Source organism: Bombina bombina, chromosome 3 (genome assembly GCF_027579735.1).
Source record: "Bombina bombina isolate aBomBom1 chromosome 3, aBomBom1.pri, whole genome shotgun sequence".
In the NCBI taxonomy this organism is placed as follows: Eukaryota; Metazoa; Chordata; class Amphibia; order Anura; family Bombinatoridae; genus Bombina; species Bombina bombina.
The window spans coordinates 281,405,001-281,420,141 of NC_069501.1; the positions used below are offsets into that span (position 1 = coordinate 281,405,001).

The 15,141-nt window shown below is 40.4% G+C and overlaps 1 protein-coding gene across 1 annotated transcript in view; it reads right to left on the reverse strand.

The window, feature by feature from the left end:
• Positions 1–7,925: 7,925 nt before the first annotated feature.
• The window catches only part of MKS1 (MKS transition zone complex subunit 1), a 233,106-nt gene continuing 225,890 nt past the window's right edge, over positions 7,926–15,141 (reverse strand). Inside the window, exon 18 of the mRNA XM_053706319.1 lies at positions 7,926–8,667. Coding sequence (XP_053562294.1) covers positions 8,564–8,667 — 104 coding nt within the window. The 3' untranslated portion in view covers positions 7,926–8,563. The remainder of the gene's footprint in view (positions 8,668–15,141) is intronic.

Here is a 15,141-nt window from a genome sequence, read left to right on the forward strand (position 1 = left end):
CCAAGAATGACGCAATAACAGCATTTTGCGCCCTCGCGAGCCTAATTTGCCTGCAAATTTTCAAAGAAAAAACAAGTCAAATTGAAAAAACATAATTTATGTAAGAACTTACCTGATAAATTCATTTCTTTCATATTAGCAAGAGTCCATGAGCTAGTGACGTATGGGACATACACTCCCACCAGGAGGGGCAAAGTTTCCCAAACCCCAAAATGCCCACAAATACACCCCTCACCACACCCACAATTCAGTTTAACGAATAGCCAAGAAGTGGGGTGATAAAAAAGTGCGAAAGCATATAAAAATAAGGAATTGGAATAATTGTGCTTTATACAAAATCATAACCACCACAAAAAAAGGGCGGGCCTCATGGACTCTTGCTAATATGAAAGAAATGAATTTATCAGGTAAGTTCTTACATAAATTATGTTTTCTTTCATGTAATTAGCAAGAGTCCATGAGCTAGTGACGTATGGGATAATGATTACCCAAGATGTGGATCTTTCCACACAAGAGTCACTAGAGAGGGAGGGATAAAATAAAGACAGCCAATTCCTGCTGAAAATAATCCACACCCAAAATAAAGTTTAATGAAAAACATAAGCAGAAGATTCAAACTGAAACCGCTGCCTGAAGTACTTTTCTACCAAAAACTGCTTCAGAAGAAGAAAATACATAAAAATGGTAGAATTTAGTAAAAGTATGCAAAGAGGACCAAGTTGCTGCTTTGCAAATCTGATCAACCAAAGCTTCATTCCTAAACGCCCAGGAAGTAGAAACTGACCTAGTAGAATGAGCTGTAATCCTCTGAGGCGGAGTTTTACCCGACTCATCATAGGCAAGATGAATTAAAGATTTCAACCAAGATGCCAAAGAAATGGCAGAAGCTTTCTGGCCTTTTCTAGAACCGGAAAAGATAACAAATAGACTAGAAGTCTTTCGGAAAGACTTAGTAGCTTCAACATAATATTTCAAAGCTCTAACAACATCCAAAGAATGCAACGATTTCTCCTTAGAATTCTTAGGATTAGGACATAATGAAGGAACCACAATTTCTCTACTAATGTTGTTGGAATTCACAACTTTAGGTAAAAATTCAAAAGAAGTTCGCAACACCGCCTTATCCTGATGAAAAATCAGAAAAGGAGACTCACAAGAAAGAGCAGATAATTCAGAAACTCTTCTGGCAGAAGAGATTGCCAAAAGGAACAAAACTTTCCAAGAAAGTAATTTAATGTCCAATGAATGCATAGGTTCAAACGGAGGAGCTTGAAGAGCTCCCAGAACCAAATTCAAACTCCAAGGAGGAGAAATTGACTTAATGACAGGTTTTATACGAACCAAAGCTTGTACAAAACAATGAATATCAGGAAGAATAGCAATCTTTCTGTGAAAAAGAACAGAAAGAGCAGAGATTTGTCCTTTCAAGGAACTTGCGGACAAACCCTTATCTAAACCATCCTGAAGAAACTGTAAAATTCTCGGTATTCTAAAAGAATGCCAAGAAAAATGATGAGAAAGACACCAAGAAATATAAGTCTTCCAGACTCTATAATATATCTCTCTAGATACAGATTTACGAGCCTGTAACATAGTATTAATCACAGAGTCAGAGAAACCTCTTTGACTAAGAATCAAGCGTTCAATCTCCATACCTTTAAATTTAAGGATTTTAGATCCTGATGGAAAAAAGGACCTTGCGACAGAAGGTCTGGTCTTAACGGAAGAGTCCACGGTTGGCAAGAGGCCATCCGGACAAGATCCGCATACCAAAACCTGTGAGGCCATGCCGGAGCTACCAGCAGAACAAACGAGCATTCCTTCAGAATCTTGGAGATTACTCTTGGAAGAAGAACTAGAGGCGGAAAGATATAGGCAGGATGATACTTCCAAGGAAGTGATAATGCATCCACTGCCTCCGCCTGAGGATCCCGGGATCTGGACAGATACCTGGGAAGTTTCTTGTTTAGATGAGACGCCATCAGATCTATTTCTGGAAGTTCCCACATTTGAACAATCTGAAGAAATACCTCTGGGTGAAGAGACCATTCGCCCGGATGCAACGTTTGGCGACTGAGATAATCCGCTTCCCAATTGTCTATACCTGGGATATGAACCGCAGAGATTAGACAGGAGCTGGATTCCGCCCAAACCAAAATTCGAGATACTTCTTTCATAGCCAGAGGACTGTGAGTCCCTCCTTGATGATTGATGTATGCCACAGTTGTGACATTGTCTGTCTGAAAGCAAATGAACGATTCTCTCTTCAGAAGAGGCCAAAACTGAAGAGCTCTGAAAATTGCACGGAGTTCCAAAATATTGATCGGCAATCTCACCTCCTGAGATTCCCAAACTCCTTGTGCCGTCAGAGATCCCCACACAGCTCCCCAACCTGTGAGACTTGCATCTGTTGAAATTACAGTCCAGGTCGGAAGCACAAAAGAAGCCCCCTGAATTAAACGATGGTGATCTGTCCACCATGTTAGAGAGTGTTGAACAATCGGTTTTAAAGATATTAATTGAGATATCTTTGTGTAATCCTTGCACCATTGATTCAGCATACAAAGCTGAAGAGGTCGCATGTGAAAACGAGCAAAGGGGATCGCGTCCGATGCAGCAGTCATAAGACCTAGAATTTCCATGCATAAAGCTACCGAAGGGAATGATTGTGACTGAAGGTTTCGACAAGCTGAAATCAGTTTTAGACGTCTCTTGTCTGTTAAAGACAGAGTCATGGACACTGAATCTATCTGGAAACCCAGAAAGGTTACCCTTGTCTGAGGAATCAATGAACTTTTTGGTAAATTGATCCTCCAACCATGATCTTGAAAAAACAACACAAGTCGATTCGTATGAGATTTTGCTAAATGTAAAGATTGAGCAAGTACCAAGATATCGTCCAAATAAGGAAATACCACAATACCCTGTTCTCTGATTACAGACAGAAGGGCACCGAGAACCTTTGTAAAAATTCTTGGAGCTGTAGCTAGGCCAAACGGCAGAGCCACAAACTGGTAATGCTTGTCCAGAAAAGAGAATCTCAGGAACTGATAATGATCTGGATGAATCGGAATATGCAGATATGCATCCTGTAAATCTATTGTGGACATATAATTCCCTTGCTGAACAAAAGGCAAGATAGTCCTTATAGTTACCATCTTGAAAGTTGGTATCCTTACATAACGATTCAATATTTTTAGATCCAGAACTGGTCTGAAGGAATTCTCCTTCTTTGGTACAATGAAGAGATTTGAATAAAACCCCATCCCCTGTTCCGGAACTGGAACTGGCATAATTACTCCAGCCAACTCTAGATCTGAAACACAATTCAGAAATGCTTGAGCTTTCACTGGATTTACTGGGACACGGGAAAGAAAAAATCTCTTTGCAGGAGGTCTCAACTTGAAACCAATTCTGTACCCTTCTGAAACAATGTTCTGAATCCAAAGATTGTGAACAGAATTGATCCAAATTTCTTTGAAAAAACGTAACCTGCCCCCTACCAGCTGAGCTGGAATGAGGGCCGCACCTTCATGTGGACTTAGAAGCAGGCTTTGGCTTTCTAGCAGGCTTGGATTTATTCCAGACTGGAGATGGTTTCCAAACTGAAACTGCTCCTGAGGATGAAGGATTAGGCTTTTGTTCTTTGTTGAAACGAAAGGAACGAAAACGATTATTAGCCCTGTTTTTACCCTTAGATTTTTTATCCTGTGGTAAAAAAGTTCCTTTCCCACCAGTAACAGTTGAGATAATAGAATCCAACTGAGAACCAAATAATTTGTTACCCTGGAAAGAAATGGAAAGTAGAGTTGATTTAGAAGCCATATCAGCATTCCAAGTTTTAAGCCATAAAGCCCTTCTAGCTAAAATAGCTAGAGACATAAACCTGACATCAACTCTGATAATATCAAAAATGGCATCACAGATAAAATTATTAGCATGCTGAAGAAGAAGAATAATATCATGAGAATCATGATCTGTTACTTGTTGCGCTAAAGTTTCCAACCAAAAAGTTGAAGCTGCAGCAACATCAGCCAATGATATAGCAGGTCTAAGAAGATTACCTGAACACAGATAAGCTTTTCTTAGAAAGGATTCAATTTTCCTATCTAAAGGATCCTTAAACGAAGTACCATCTGACGTAGGAATAGTAGTACATTTAGCAAGGGTAGCAATAGCCCCATCAACCTTAGGGATCTTGTCCCAAAATTCTAATCTGTCAGACGGCACAGGATATAATTGCTTAAAACGTTTAGAAGGAGTAAAAGAATTACCCAATTTATCCCATTCTTTGGAAATTACTTCAGAAATAGCATTAGGAACAGGAAAAACTTCTGGAATAACCACAGGAGATTTAAATACCTTATCTAAACGTTTAGAATTAGTATCAAGAGGACCAGAATCCTCTATTTCTAAAGCAATTAGTACTTCTTTAAGTAAAGAACGAATAAATTCCATTTTAAATAAATATGAAGATTTATCAGCATCAATCTCTGAGACAGAATCCTCTGAACCAGAAGAGTCATCAGAATCAGAATGATGATGTACATTTAAAAATTCATCTGTAGGGAGAGAAGTTTTAAAAGATTTTTTACGTTTACTAGAAGGAGAAATAACAGACATAGCCTTCTTGATGGATTCAGAAACAAAATCTCTTATGTTATCAGGAATATTCTGCACCTTAGATGTTGAGGGAACTGCAACAGACAATGGTACTTTACTAAAGGAAATATTATCTGCATTAACAAGTTTGTCATGACAATTAATACAAACAACAGCCGGAGGAATAGCTACCAAAAGTTTACAGCAGATACACTTAGCTTTGGTAGATCCAGCACTAGACAGCGATTTTCCTGTAGTATCTTCTGACTCAGATGCAACGTGAGACATCTTGTAATATGTAAGAGAAAAAACAACATATAAAGCAAAATTGATCAAATTCCTTAAATGACAGTTTCAGGAATGGGAAAAAATGCCAAAGAACAAGCTTCTAGCAACCAGAAGCAATGAAAAATGAGACTTAAATAATGTGGAGACAAAAGTGACGCCCATATTTTTTAGCGCCAAATAAGGCGCCCACATTATTTGGCGCCTAAATGCTTTTTGCGCCAAAAATGACGCCACATCCGGAACGCCGACATCTTTGGCGCAAAATAACGTAAAAAAATGACGCAACTTCCGGCGACACGTATGACGCCGGAAACGGAAAAGATTTTTTGCGCCAAAAAAGTCTGCGCCAAGAATGACGCAATAAAATGAAGCATTTTCAGCCCCCGCGAGCCTAACAGCCCACAGGGAAAAAGAGTCAAATTTTTGAAGGTAAGAAAAAATGATTAATTCAAATGCATTATCCCAAATATGAAACTGACTGTCTGAAAAATAAGGAATGTTGAACATTCTGAGTCAAGGCAAATAAATGTTTAAATACATATATTTAGAACTTTATAAACAAAGTGCCCAACCATAGCTTAGAGTGTCACAGAAAATAAGATTTACTTACCCCAGGACACTCATCTACATGTTTGTAGAAAGCCAAACCAGTACTGAAACGAGAATCAGCAGAGGTAATGGTATATAAATAAGAGTATATCGTCGATCTGAAAAGGGAGGTAAGAGATGAATCTCTACGACCGATAACAGAGAACCTATGAAATAGATCCCGTAGAAGATAACTGCATTCAAATAGGCAATACTCTCCTCACATCCCTCTGACATTCACTGCACGCTGAGAGGAAAACCGGGCTCCAACTTGCTGCGGAGCGCATATCAACGTAGAATCTAGCACAAACTTACTTCACCACCTCCATAGGAGGCAAAGTTTGTAAAACTGAATTGTGGGTGTGGTGAGGGGTGTATTTGTGGGCATTTTGGGGTTTGGGAAACTTTGCCCCTCCTGGTGGGAGTGTATGTCCCATACGTCACTAGCTCATGGACTCTTGCTAATTACATGAAAGAAAGACTATACCCCAGGTAAGACAAACTTCCTAAAACACGATTCCCATAACAAAACTGCCAGACTGCAAAGGGAAATACACATAGACCTGACTCATGGCAAATATAAGTAAAATACATATATTTAAAACTTTATATAATACATAAAGCGCCAAACCATAGCTGAGAGTGTCTTAAATAATGACACATACTTACTGAAAGACACCCATCCACATATAGCAGATAGCTAAACCAGTACTGAAAACTATCAGCAGAGGTAATGGTATATGAGTATATCGTCAATCTGAAAAGGGAGGTAGGAAATGAATCCCTACAACCGATAACAGAGAACCCTTGAAAAGATTTCTCGCGAGGGAAACCATAAAATCAATAGGCAATACTCTCTTCACAACCCAAACACTGTAATCTGAGAGGAATTGGGCTTCAGAATACTTAGAAGCACTTATAGAAGAAATCATCAAAATCAAGCACAAACTTACTTCACCACCTCCATAGGAGGCAAAAATTGTAAAACTGAATTATGGGTGTGGTGAGGGGTGTATTTATAGGCATTTTGAGGTTTGGGAAACTTTGCCCCTCCTGGTAGGATTGTATATCCCATATGTCACTAGCTCATGGACTCTTGCCAATTACATAAAAGAAAAGAGCAACACATGAACAAGGGGTTATGATTAACTACTCAAATGAGCAGCACAGGTAACAGGCACCACTAGTGAGCCCGGAAGAAGCCCCATGACTAGCTGATTGGGGGGAGAGGTGAAATCCTTGCTAGCGAAGCTACACCTCTGTGGAAGTCACTTAGAGCCCATCTACTCTCACTTGTGCATCTGATGTTTGCCACAATCTCAGCAACTCATTTAAGGCTTTAGTGGCTCTAGCCATATTGACTACATGGTTTATGAGCGAACGCTAGTACTGCTTTCGCAGACCAAGCAGGTTATTGCTGTGGCATTCTTAAAAAGTGGACACGTTTTGACTTTACGAGTTTGCAAAGACCTGGTGCCGTAGTTGCACAGCTGTGAGAACAGTATTTTATTTTGAGGCCACTCTTTTACTCCTCGTGGGGGCTTTATGGGGTTGTTGCCTTATGTTTTAACCGCAGGTAGAGCCAGTGCATGTATTGTATGCTGCATCTTACTTTATAGATGGTTGTACCAGCTCTTTGCTGGAGTTAGAGGCTATATATAAATACAAACTAGCATAGATTCCTATATTGTACCCGCTTGGACGCTAGCCACGCTTGGTTTTGTGGGGTCTGATGTCGGCCGGTGTTGCTATCTTTAGTAAAGTAATGAACGTTACATTATGAAATTTGGGATTTGTATTGTACATGTGCTTTCCTATTTTATTAATTTGTGCTTTTTCATGTGCATCATTGATTGATAGACGAGTTTGCACATTAAACTGATGCTTTGTATTTTTGTACTGCAAAAGAGTGCTGTATTCCCTTTCTTTTTTTGGTGAAAGGTTGTAATATTTTGCTTTCCAAACTTACTTCATTTAGTTCAATTATAGCTTTTAGAAGGTCTGCACAAATTTGAATATTTTACAAATAATTTAAATTATTATGAATAATGATCCTTCACCTACCTTTAATTTTGTCCACTGGTTAGTAGATAAAACTAGTTGCTTAATACAATGACAATTTTGGATAATTTGGAAACGTACAAATATGGAAAAATTATAGTTTATATCACACAATGCATTGGTAAAATTAAAATTTTATTTTGTAATTATATAAAAAGAAGTCAAACATTAATCTTTATTTGTTTGTACATTTCTCATTTGAAATTACAAAATACATTTATAAAATATAATTTATCAGTTAAATGTTTGTCTTATTAGAAATAAAAAAAACTTAAAACACCTCACTTTTATATATTACATTGAGTATGTGTATTTAACATAGAGAAAGAAACTGTACATATTTGCACACACTTCATTTACACAATATATTTTATGACATAATTAAAAAAAAAATGTGATACGGTTTTATATGTTTATCAAAATAAAGTAACACTTTGTACAGTAATGTTTGAATTCTGGGCTACATAAAAAAAATCATGTTTAATTTAATAATTTAATGCAAATTTAAATTAATGTCGTGAAGGACTAAGCTTTCCATATATGCAAATATTCCAGGCCACTGCAGAATCTGTAAAACACTAGTTTAGCCTTCTTCATTTTACAATTATCTTTAGATAAAATTATTAATTACAGACTATTTGGTGTTCAGATACAGGTGAAAAATAAATTATTTCTCAAGTATAACATCTTCCAAAGAAAAAGCATAAAAAATGTTGTGAACATATTACACAAATATTAATAACTATGGTTTGCTAATAGGATGTCTTTTTTATCATTTATAAATTTAACAACAACAGCTGTGACTACTATATAAGTAAAGGTCCAAACTTGGCCTGATTGTTTCCAACATGAAAACATTGAACACTATAATTTACACAGCATCTATGGACAGTCAAGAGCTTACAAATCATATCACAGCATCATTGCCAGATTATTATCCTGATTGCAACATACATTGATAATGGTCCCTTTACAAGGGCATTGGCTTCCTTTAATATAAGATATATTCTCCACCTCCTGACTTTCAGGCTGTGGGCTGTTGCTGTGGTAACTTGGAGGTACTTAGAAGATCCTGAGGAAGACTTTCTCTGGCCATCTGCATGCGCCGTCGTGCTCTTTGGAAAGCATCTGTATAAAGAAAATGGAATCAGGAATAATTGGTTTTACACTGAAAGTTATCATTCTGTTATAAATAGAAGAGCAGGAATGATTTAGCTCTTAAAGGCAAAGTTTTGTAGTGTTAGGACCAGTCAACATTGGGACACCTTGTAAATTGGTGACTGGCTAAGCAGAATATGGCTATGTTGTGTGACTAAGATCTCAATTTTAATATAAAAGTAAAGGTGATGATTGATATTTGCATGCATTTAAAAATGTTTTTGTTTATATATGCAAGTGGATGTGCACCAATACCCCTGTTTTGTATATCTATTTGGTCTCATTAGCAGCACTCCCAAAGATTCATCTAAACTATACATATTTTTTGTGATAAACCAAACATTGTCTATTTGTTTGTATGTGTGTAACCAACGCAGGTACTATCAGAATTACTGAAGCTCTCTCCTGCTTGATTCTGGCAACCAGACGTGGAAGGAGAGGAAACGGTGGAAATACATAGGCCAGATTGAAGGACCAAGGCACTGCTAGAGCATCTATCAGTACCGCCTTGGGATCCCGGGACCTGGACCTGTAGTGAGGAAGTTTGGCATTCTGACGAGACGCCATCAGATCCAATTCTGGTGTGCCCCATAGCTAAAACAGCTGGGCAAATACCTCCAGATGGAGTTCCCACTCCCCCGGATGAAAAGACTGACGACTTAAAAAATCCGCCTCCCAGTTCTCTACTCCTGGGATGTGGATCGCTGAGAGATGGCAAGAGTGATCCTCTGCTCACCGGATTATTTTGGTTACCTCCATCATCGCTAGAGAACTCCTTGTTCCTCCTTGATGATTGATATAAGCTACAGTCGTGATGTTGTCCGACTGAAACCTGATGAATTTGGCCGCAGCAAGCTGAGGCCACGCCTGAAGTGCATTGAATATCACTCTCAGTTCTAGAATGTTTATCGGAAGGAGAGCTTCCTCCCGAGACCATAAGCCCTGTGCTTTCAGGGAATTCCAGACTGCACCCCAGCCTAGCAGGCTGGCATCTGTCATTACAATGAGCCACTCTGGCCTGCGGAAACACATTCCCTGAGACAGGTGGCTCTGAGACAACCACCAGAGAAGAGAATCTCTGGTCTCCTGGTCCAGATGCAGTTGAGGAGATAAATCTGCATAATCCCCATTCCACTGTTTGAGCATGCATAGTTGCAGTGGTCTGAGGTGTAGGCGGGCAAAAGGAACTATGTCCATTGCCACTACCATGAGTCCGATTACCTCCATATACTGAGCCACTGATGGCCGAGGAATGGAATGAAGAGCTCAGCAAGTGGTTAAGAGTTTTAACTTTCTGACCTCCGTCAGAAATATTTTCATTTCTACCGAGTCTATCAGAGTCCCTAGAAAGGAAACTCTTGTAAGAGGGAAGAGAGAACTCTTCTTTATGTTCACCTTCCACCCGTGAGATCTCAGAAAAGCGAACACGATGTCCGTGTGAGACTTGACTAGCTGGAAAGTCGACGCCTGAATTAAGATGTCGTCTAGATATGCCCCGTGGTCGTAGAACCGCCAGAAGGGACCCTAGCACTTTTGTGAAAATTCTGGGAGCCGTGGCCAACCCGAAGGGAAGGGCCACAAACTGGTAATGCCTGTTTAGAAAGGCGAATCTGAGGAATTGATGAAGATCTCTGTGAATAGGGATGTGTAGATACGCATCCTGTAAGTCCACGGTAGTCATATATTGACCCTCCTGGATCAGACGTAGAATAGTCCGAATAGTCTCCATCTTGAATGATGAAACTTTGAGGAACTTGTTTAGAATTTTGAGATCCAAGATTGGTCTGAAAGTTCCCTCTTTCTTGGGAACCACAAACAGGTTTGAATAAAACCCTAGCCCCTGTTCCTCTTTTGGGACTGGGCAAATCACTCCCATGATATGTAGGTCTTCTACACAGCGTAAGAACGCCTCTCTCTTTGTCTGGTTTACAGACAATCGAGAAATGTGAAATCTCCCCCTTGGAAGGGAGCCCTTGAATTCCAGAAGATATCGCTGGGACACAATTTCTAAAGCCCAGGGATCCTGAACATCTCTCGCCCAAGCCTGAGCGAAGAGAGAGAGTCTGCCCCCTACTAGATCCGGTCCCGGATCGGGGGCTACCCCTTCATGCTGTCTTAGAGGCAGCTGCAGGCTTCTTGGCCTGTTTACCCTTGTTCCAAGCCTGGTTAGGTCTCCAGACTGACTTGGATTGAGCAAAATTCCCCTCTTGCTTTGTAGCAGAGGAAGCTGAAGCGGGACCACTCTTAAAGTTCCGAAAGGAACGAAAATTATTTTGTTTGGTCCTCATCATATTTGATCTATACTGAGGGAGAGCATGACCTTTCCCTCCAGTGATGTCTGAAATAATCTCTTTCAGTTCAGGCCCGAATAGGGTCTTACCCTTGAAAGGAATGTTCAAAAGTTTAGACTTAGATGACACATCAGCAGACCAGGACTTAAGCCATAACGCCCTGCGTGCTAAAATGACAAAACCTGAATTCTTTGCCGCTAATTTAGCCAGTTGAAAAGCGGCATCTGAAATAAAAGAATTAGCCAACTTAAGGGCCTTAATTCTTTAATATATGTTCTTAATAATTTATAGACATATCAGTACAATTGGGACACATTCTAAGAGGGGGTGCCACAATGGCTTCCAAACATATTAAACAAGGATTTTCCATGGTGTCAGACATGTTAAACAGGCTAGTAATGTAACAAGCAAGCTTGGAAAACACTGTAATCAAAGTAAATAACACTTAGAAATAAAACGGTACTGTGCCTTTAAGAGAAAAAAAAAAGCTGCACAAGTTCTGCAAAACAGTGTAAAAAAGGAGTAAACTTAACGAAATTTTTACAGTAGTATCTTATAGCCTTAGTAACTTTGCACAGCTATGCAAATAAACAATTAACCCCTTAATGGCAAAACCGGATTGAAAAAAACGTCAAAACCATTAAAAAAAGACTTCCAGCACCTAACCACAGCTCTGCTGTGGCGCCTACCTGCCCTTCAGAACGATTTGTGGGGGATAAAACCTCCTTTACAGCCCTCAAACACAGCAGGAACCTCTAGAGAAGCAGTTGGATGTCTCTAAGGAAAAGAAACTGCACAACTGAGGCGCGAAAATAGGCCCCTCCCACCTCACTCGATGTTTTGAGGCCTATTAGAAAAACACCTGAGTGTCTCTTAATTAACCATGTGGGTTAAAAAACCCTAACAAGCCACAATGACCCCTTTAGTCCCTTCAAAAAACGTTATAATTGCATCATTTACTGAACAAACAAAAACGTTTTTTTCCGAACAGTGTCACCAGTAACAAATGAGCCCTTCAAGCAAGCTGAAATTCCTATCCAAGTGTCTGAATACAGCTTACATTTCCCTCATGGGGATATTGCCAGCCTTTTCTAGAATTAACAGTCTGTCTAGAAAAAATATAGACTGAACATACCTCATATGCAGCTTAGCATGCAAACCGTTCCCCCAACTGAAGTTTTCCTGTACCTTGTGAGAACAGCAGTGGATCTTAGTTACAAAGTGCTAAGATCATAATCCTCCTTGCAGAAATCTTCATTTCTTTTCTGCCAGAGAGTAAATAGTACACACCGGCACCACTTAAAATAACAATCTTTTGCTTGAGAAATAAAAAACTAACATTTTTGTCACCACACTCGCTCTGCACTTCCTAGTTACTTAGAGTAGGCAAAGAGAATGACTGGGGAGTGGAGCTAAGGGGGGAGCTATATAGACAGCTCTGCTGTGGGTGCTCTCTTTGCCACTTCCTGTAGGGGAGGAGAATATCCCACAAGTAAGGATGAATCCGTGGACTCAATACATCTTACAAGAGAAATCAATGATTTATTAAAAATAAAAAAAACAGAATTTATGTTTACCTGATAAATTACTTTCTCCAACGGTGTGTCCGGTCCACGGCGTCATCCTTACTTGTGGGATATTCTCTTCCCCAACAGGAAATGGCAAAGAGCCCAGCAAAGCTGGTCACATGATCCCTCCTAGGCTCCGCCTTCCCCAGTCATTCGACCGACGTAAAGGAGGAATATTTGCATAGGAGAAATCATATGATACCGTGGTGACTGTAGTTAGAGAAAATAAATCATCAGACCTGATTAAAAAACCAGGGCGGGCCGTGGGCCGGACACACCGTTGGAGAAAGTAATTTATCAGGTAAACATAAATTCTGTTTTCTCCAACATAGGTGTGTCCGGTCCACGGCGTCATCCTTACTTGTGGGAACCAATACCAAAGCTTTAGGACACGGATGATGGGAGGGAGCAAATCAGGTCACCTAGATGGAAGGCACCACGGCTTGCAAAACCTTTCTCCCAAAAATAGCCTCAGAAGAAGCAAAAGTATCAAATTTGTAAAATTTGGTAAAAGTGTGCAGTGAAGACCAAGTCGCTGCCTTACATATCTGATCAACAGAAGCCTCGTTCTTGAAGGCCCATGTGGAAGCCACGGCCCTAGTGGAATGAGCTGTGATTCTTTCAGGAGGCTGCCGTCCGGCAGTCTCATAAGCCAATCTGATGATGCTTTTAAGCCAAAAAGAGAGAGAGGTAGAAGTTGCTTTTTGACCTCTCCTTTTACCAGAATAAACAACAAACAAGGAAGATGTTTGTCTGAAATCCTTAGTAGCCTCTAAATAGAATTTTAGAGCACGAACTACATCCAAATTGTGCAACAAACGTTCCTTCTTTGAAACTGGATTCGGACACAAAGAAGGCACGACTATCTCCTGGTTAATATTTTTGTTAGAAACAACTTTCGGAAGAAAACCAGGTTTAGTACGCAAAACCACCTTATCTGCATGGAACACCAGATAAGGAGGAGAACACTGCAGAGCAGATAACTCTGAAACTCTTCTAGCAGAAGAAATTGCAACCAAAAACAAAACTTTCCAAGATAATAACTTGATATCAACGGAATGTAGGGGTTCAAACGGAACCCCCTGAAGAACTGAAAGAACTAAATTGAGACTCCAAGGAGGAGTCAAAGGTTTGTAAACAGGCTTGATTCTAACCAGAGCCTGAACAAAAGCTTGAACATCTGGCACAGCCGCCAGCTTTTTGTGAAGTAAAACAGATAAAGCAGAAATCTGTCCCTTCAAAGAACTTGCAGATAATCCTTTCTCCAAACCTTCTTGAAGAAAGGATAGAATCTTAGGAATTTTTATCTTGTTCCATGGGAATCCTTTAGATTCACACCAACAGATATATTTTTTCCATATTTTATGGTAGATTTTTCTAGTTACAGGCTTTCTGGCCTGAACAAGAGTATCAATGACAGAATCTGAGAACCCTCGCTTTGATAAAATCAAGCGTTCAATCTCCAAGCAGTCAGTTGGAGTGAGGCCAGATTCGGATGTTCGAACGGACCTTGAACAAGATGGTCCTGTCTCAAAGGTAGCTTCCATGGTGGAGCCGATGACATATTCACCAGATCTGCATACCAAGTCCTGCGTGGCCACGCAGGAGCTATCAAGATCACCGATACCCTCTCCTGTTTGATCCTGGCTACCAGCCTGGGAATGAGAGGAAACGGTGGGAACACATAAGCTAGGTTGAAGCTCCAAGGTGCTACTAGTGCATCCACTAGAGTCGCCTTGGGATCCCTGGATCTGGACCCGTAGCAAGGAACCTTGAAGTTCTGACGAGACGCCATCAGATCCATGTCTGGAATGCCCCACAATTGAATTATTTGGGCAAAGATTTCCGGATGGAGTTCCCACTCCCCCGGATGAAATGTCTGACGACTCAGAAAATCCGCTTCCCAATTTTCCACTCCTGGGATGTGGATTGCAGACAAGTGGCAGGAGTGAGTCTCCGCCCATTGAATTATTTTGGTCACTTCTTCCATCGCCAGGGAACTCCTTGTTCCCCCCTGATGGTTGATATACGCAACAGTCGTCATGTTGTCTGATTGAAACCGTATGAATTTGGCCTTTGCTAGCTGAGGCCAAGCCTTGAGAGCATTGAATATCGCTCTCAGTTCCAGAATATTTATCGGGAGAAGAGATTCTTCCCGAGACCAAAGACCCTGAGCTTTCAGGGGTTCCCAGACCGCGCCCCAGCCCACCAGACTGGCGTCGGTCGTGACAATGACCCACTCTGGTCTGCGGAAGCTCATCCCTTGTGACAGGTTGTCCAGGGTCAGCCACCAACGGAGTGAATCTCTGGTCCTCTGATCTACTGGTATCGTCGGAGACAAGTCTGTATAATCCCCATTCCACTGACTGAGCATGCACAGTTGTAATGGTCTTAGATGAATTCGCGCAAAAGGAACTATGTCCATTGCCGCGACCATCAAACCTATTACTTCCATGCACTGCGCTATGGAAGGAAGAAGAACAGAATTAAGTACTTGACAAGAGCTTAGAAGTTTTGATTTTCTGGCCTCTGTCAGAAAAATCCTCATTTCTAAGGAGTCTATTATTGTTCCCAAGAAGGGAACT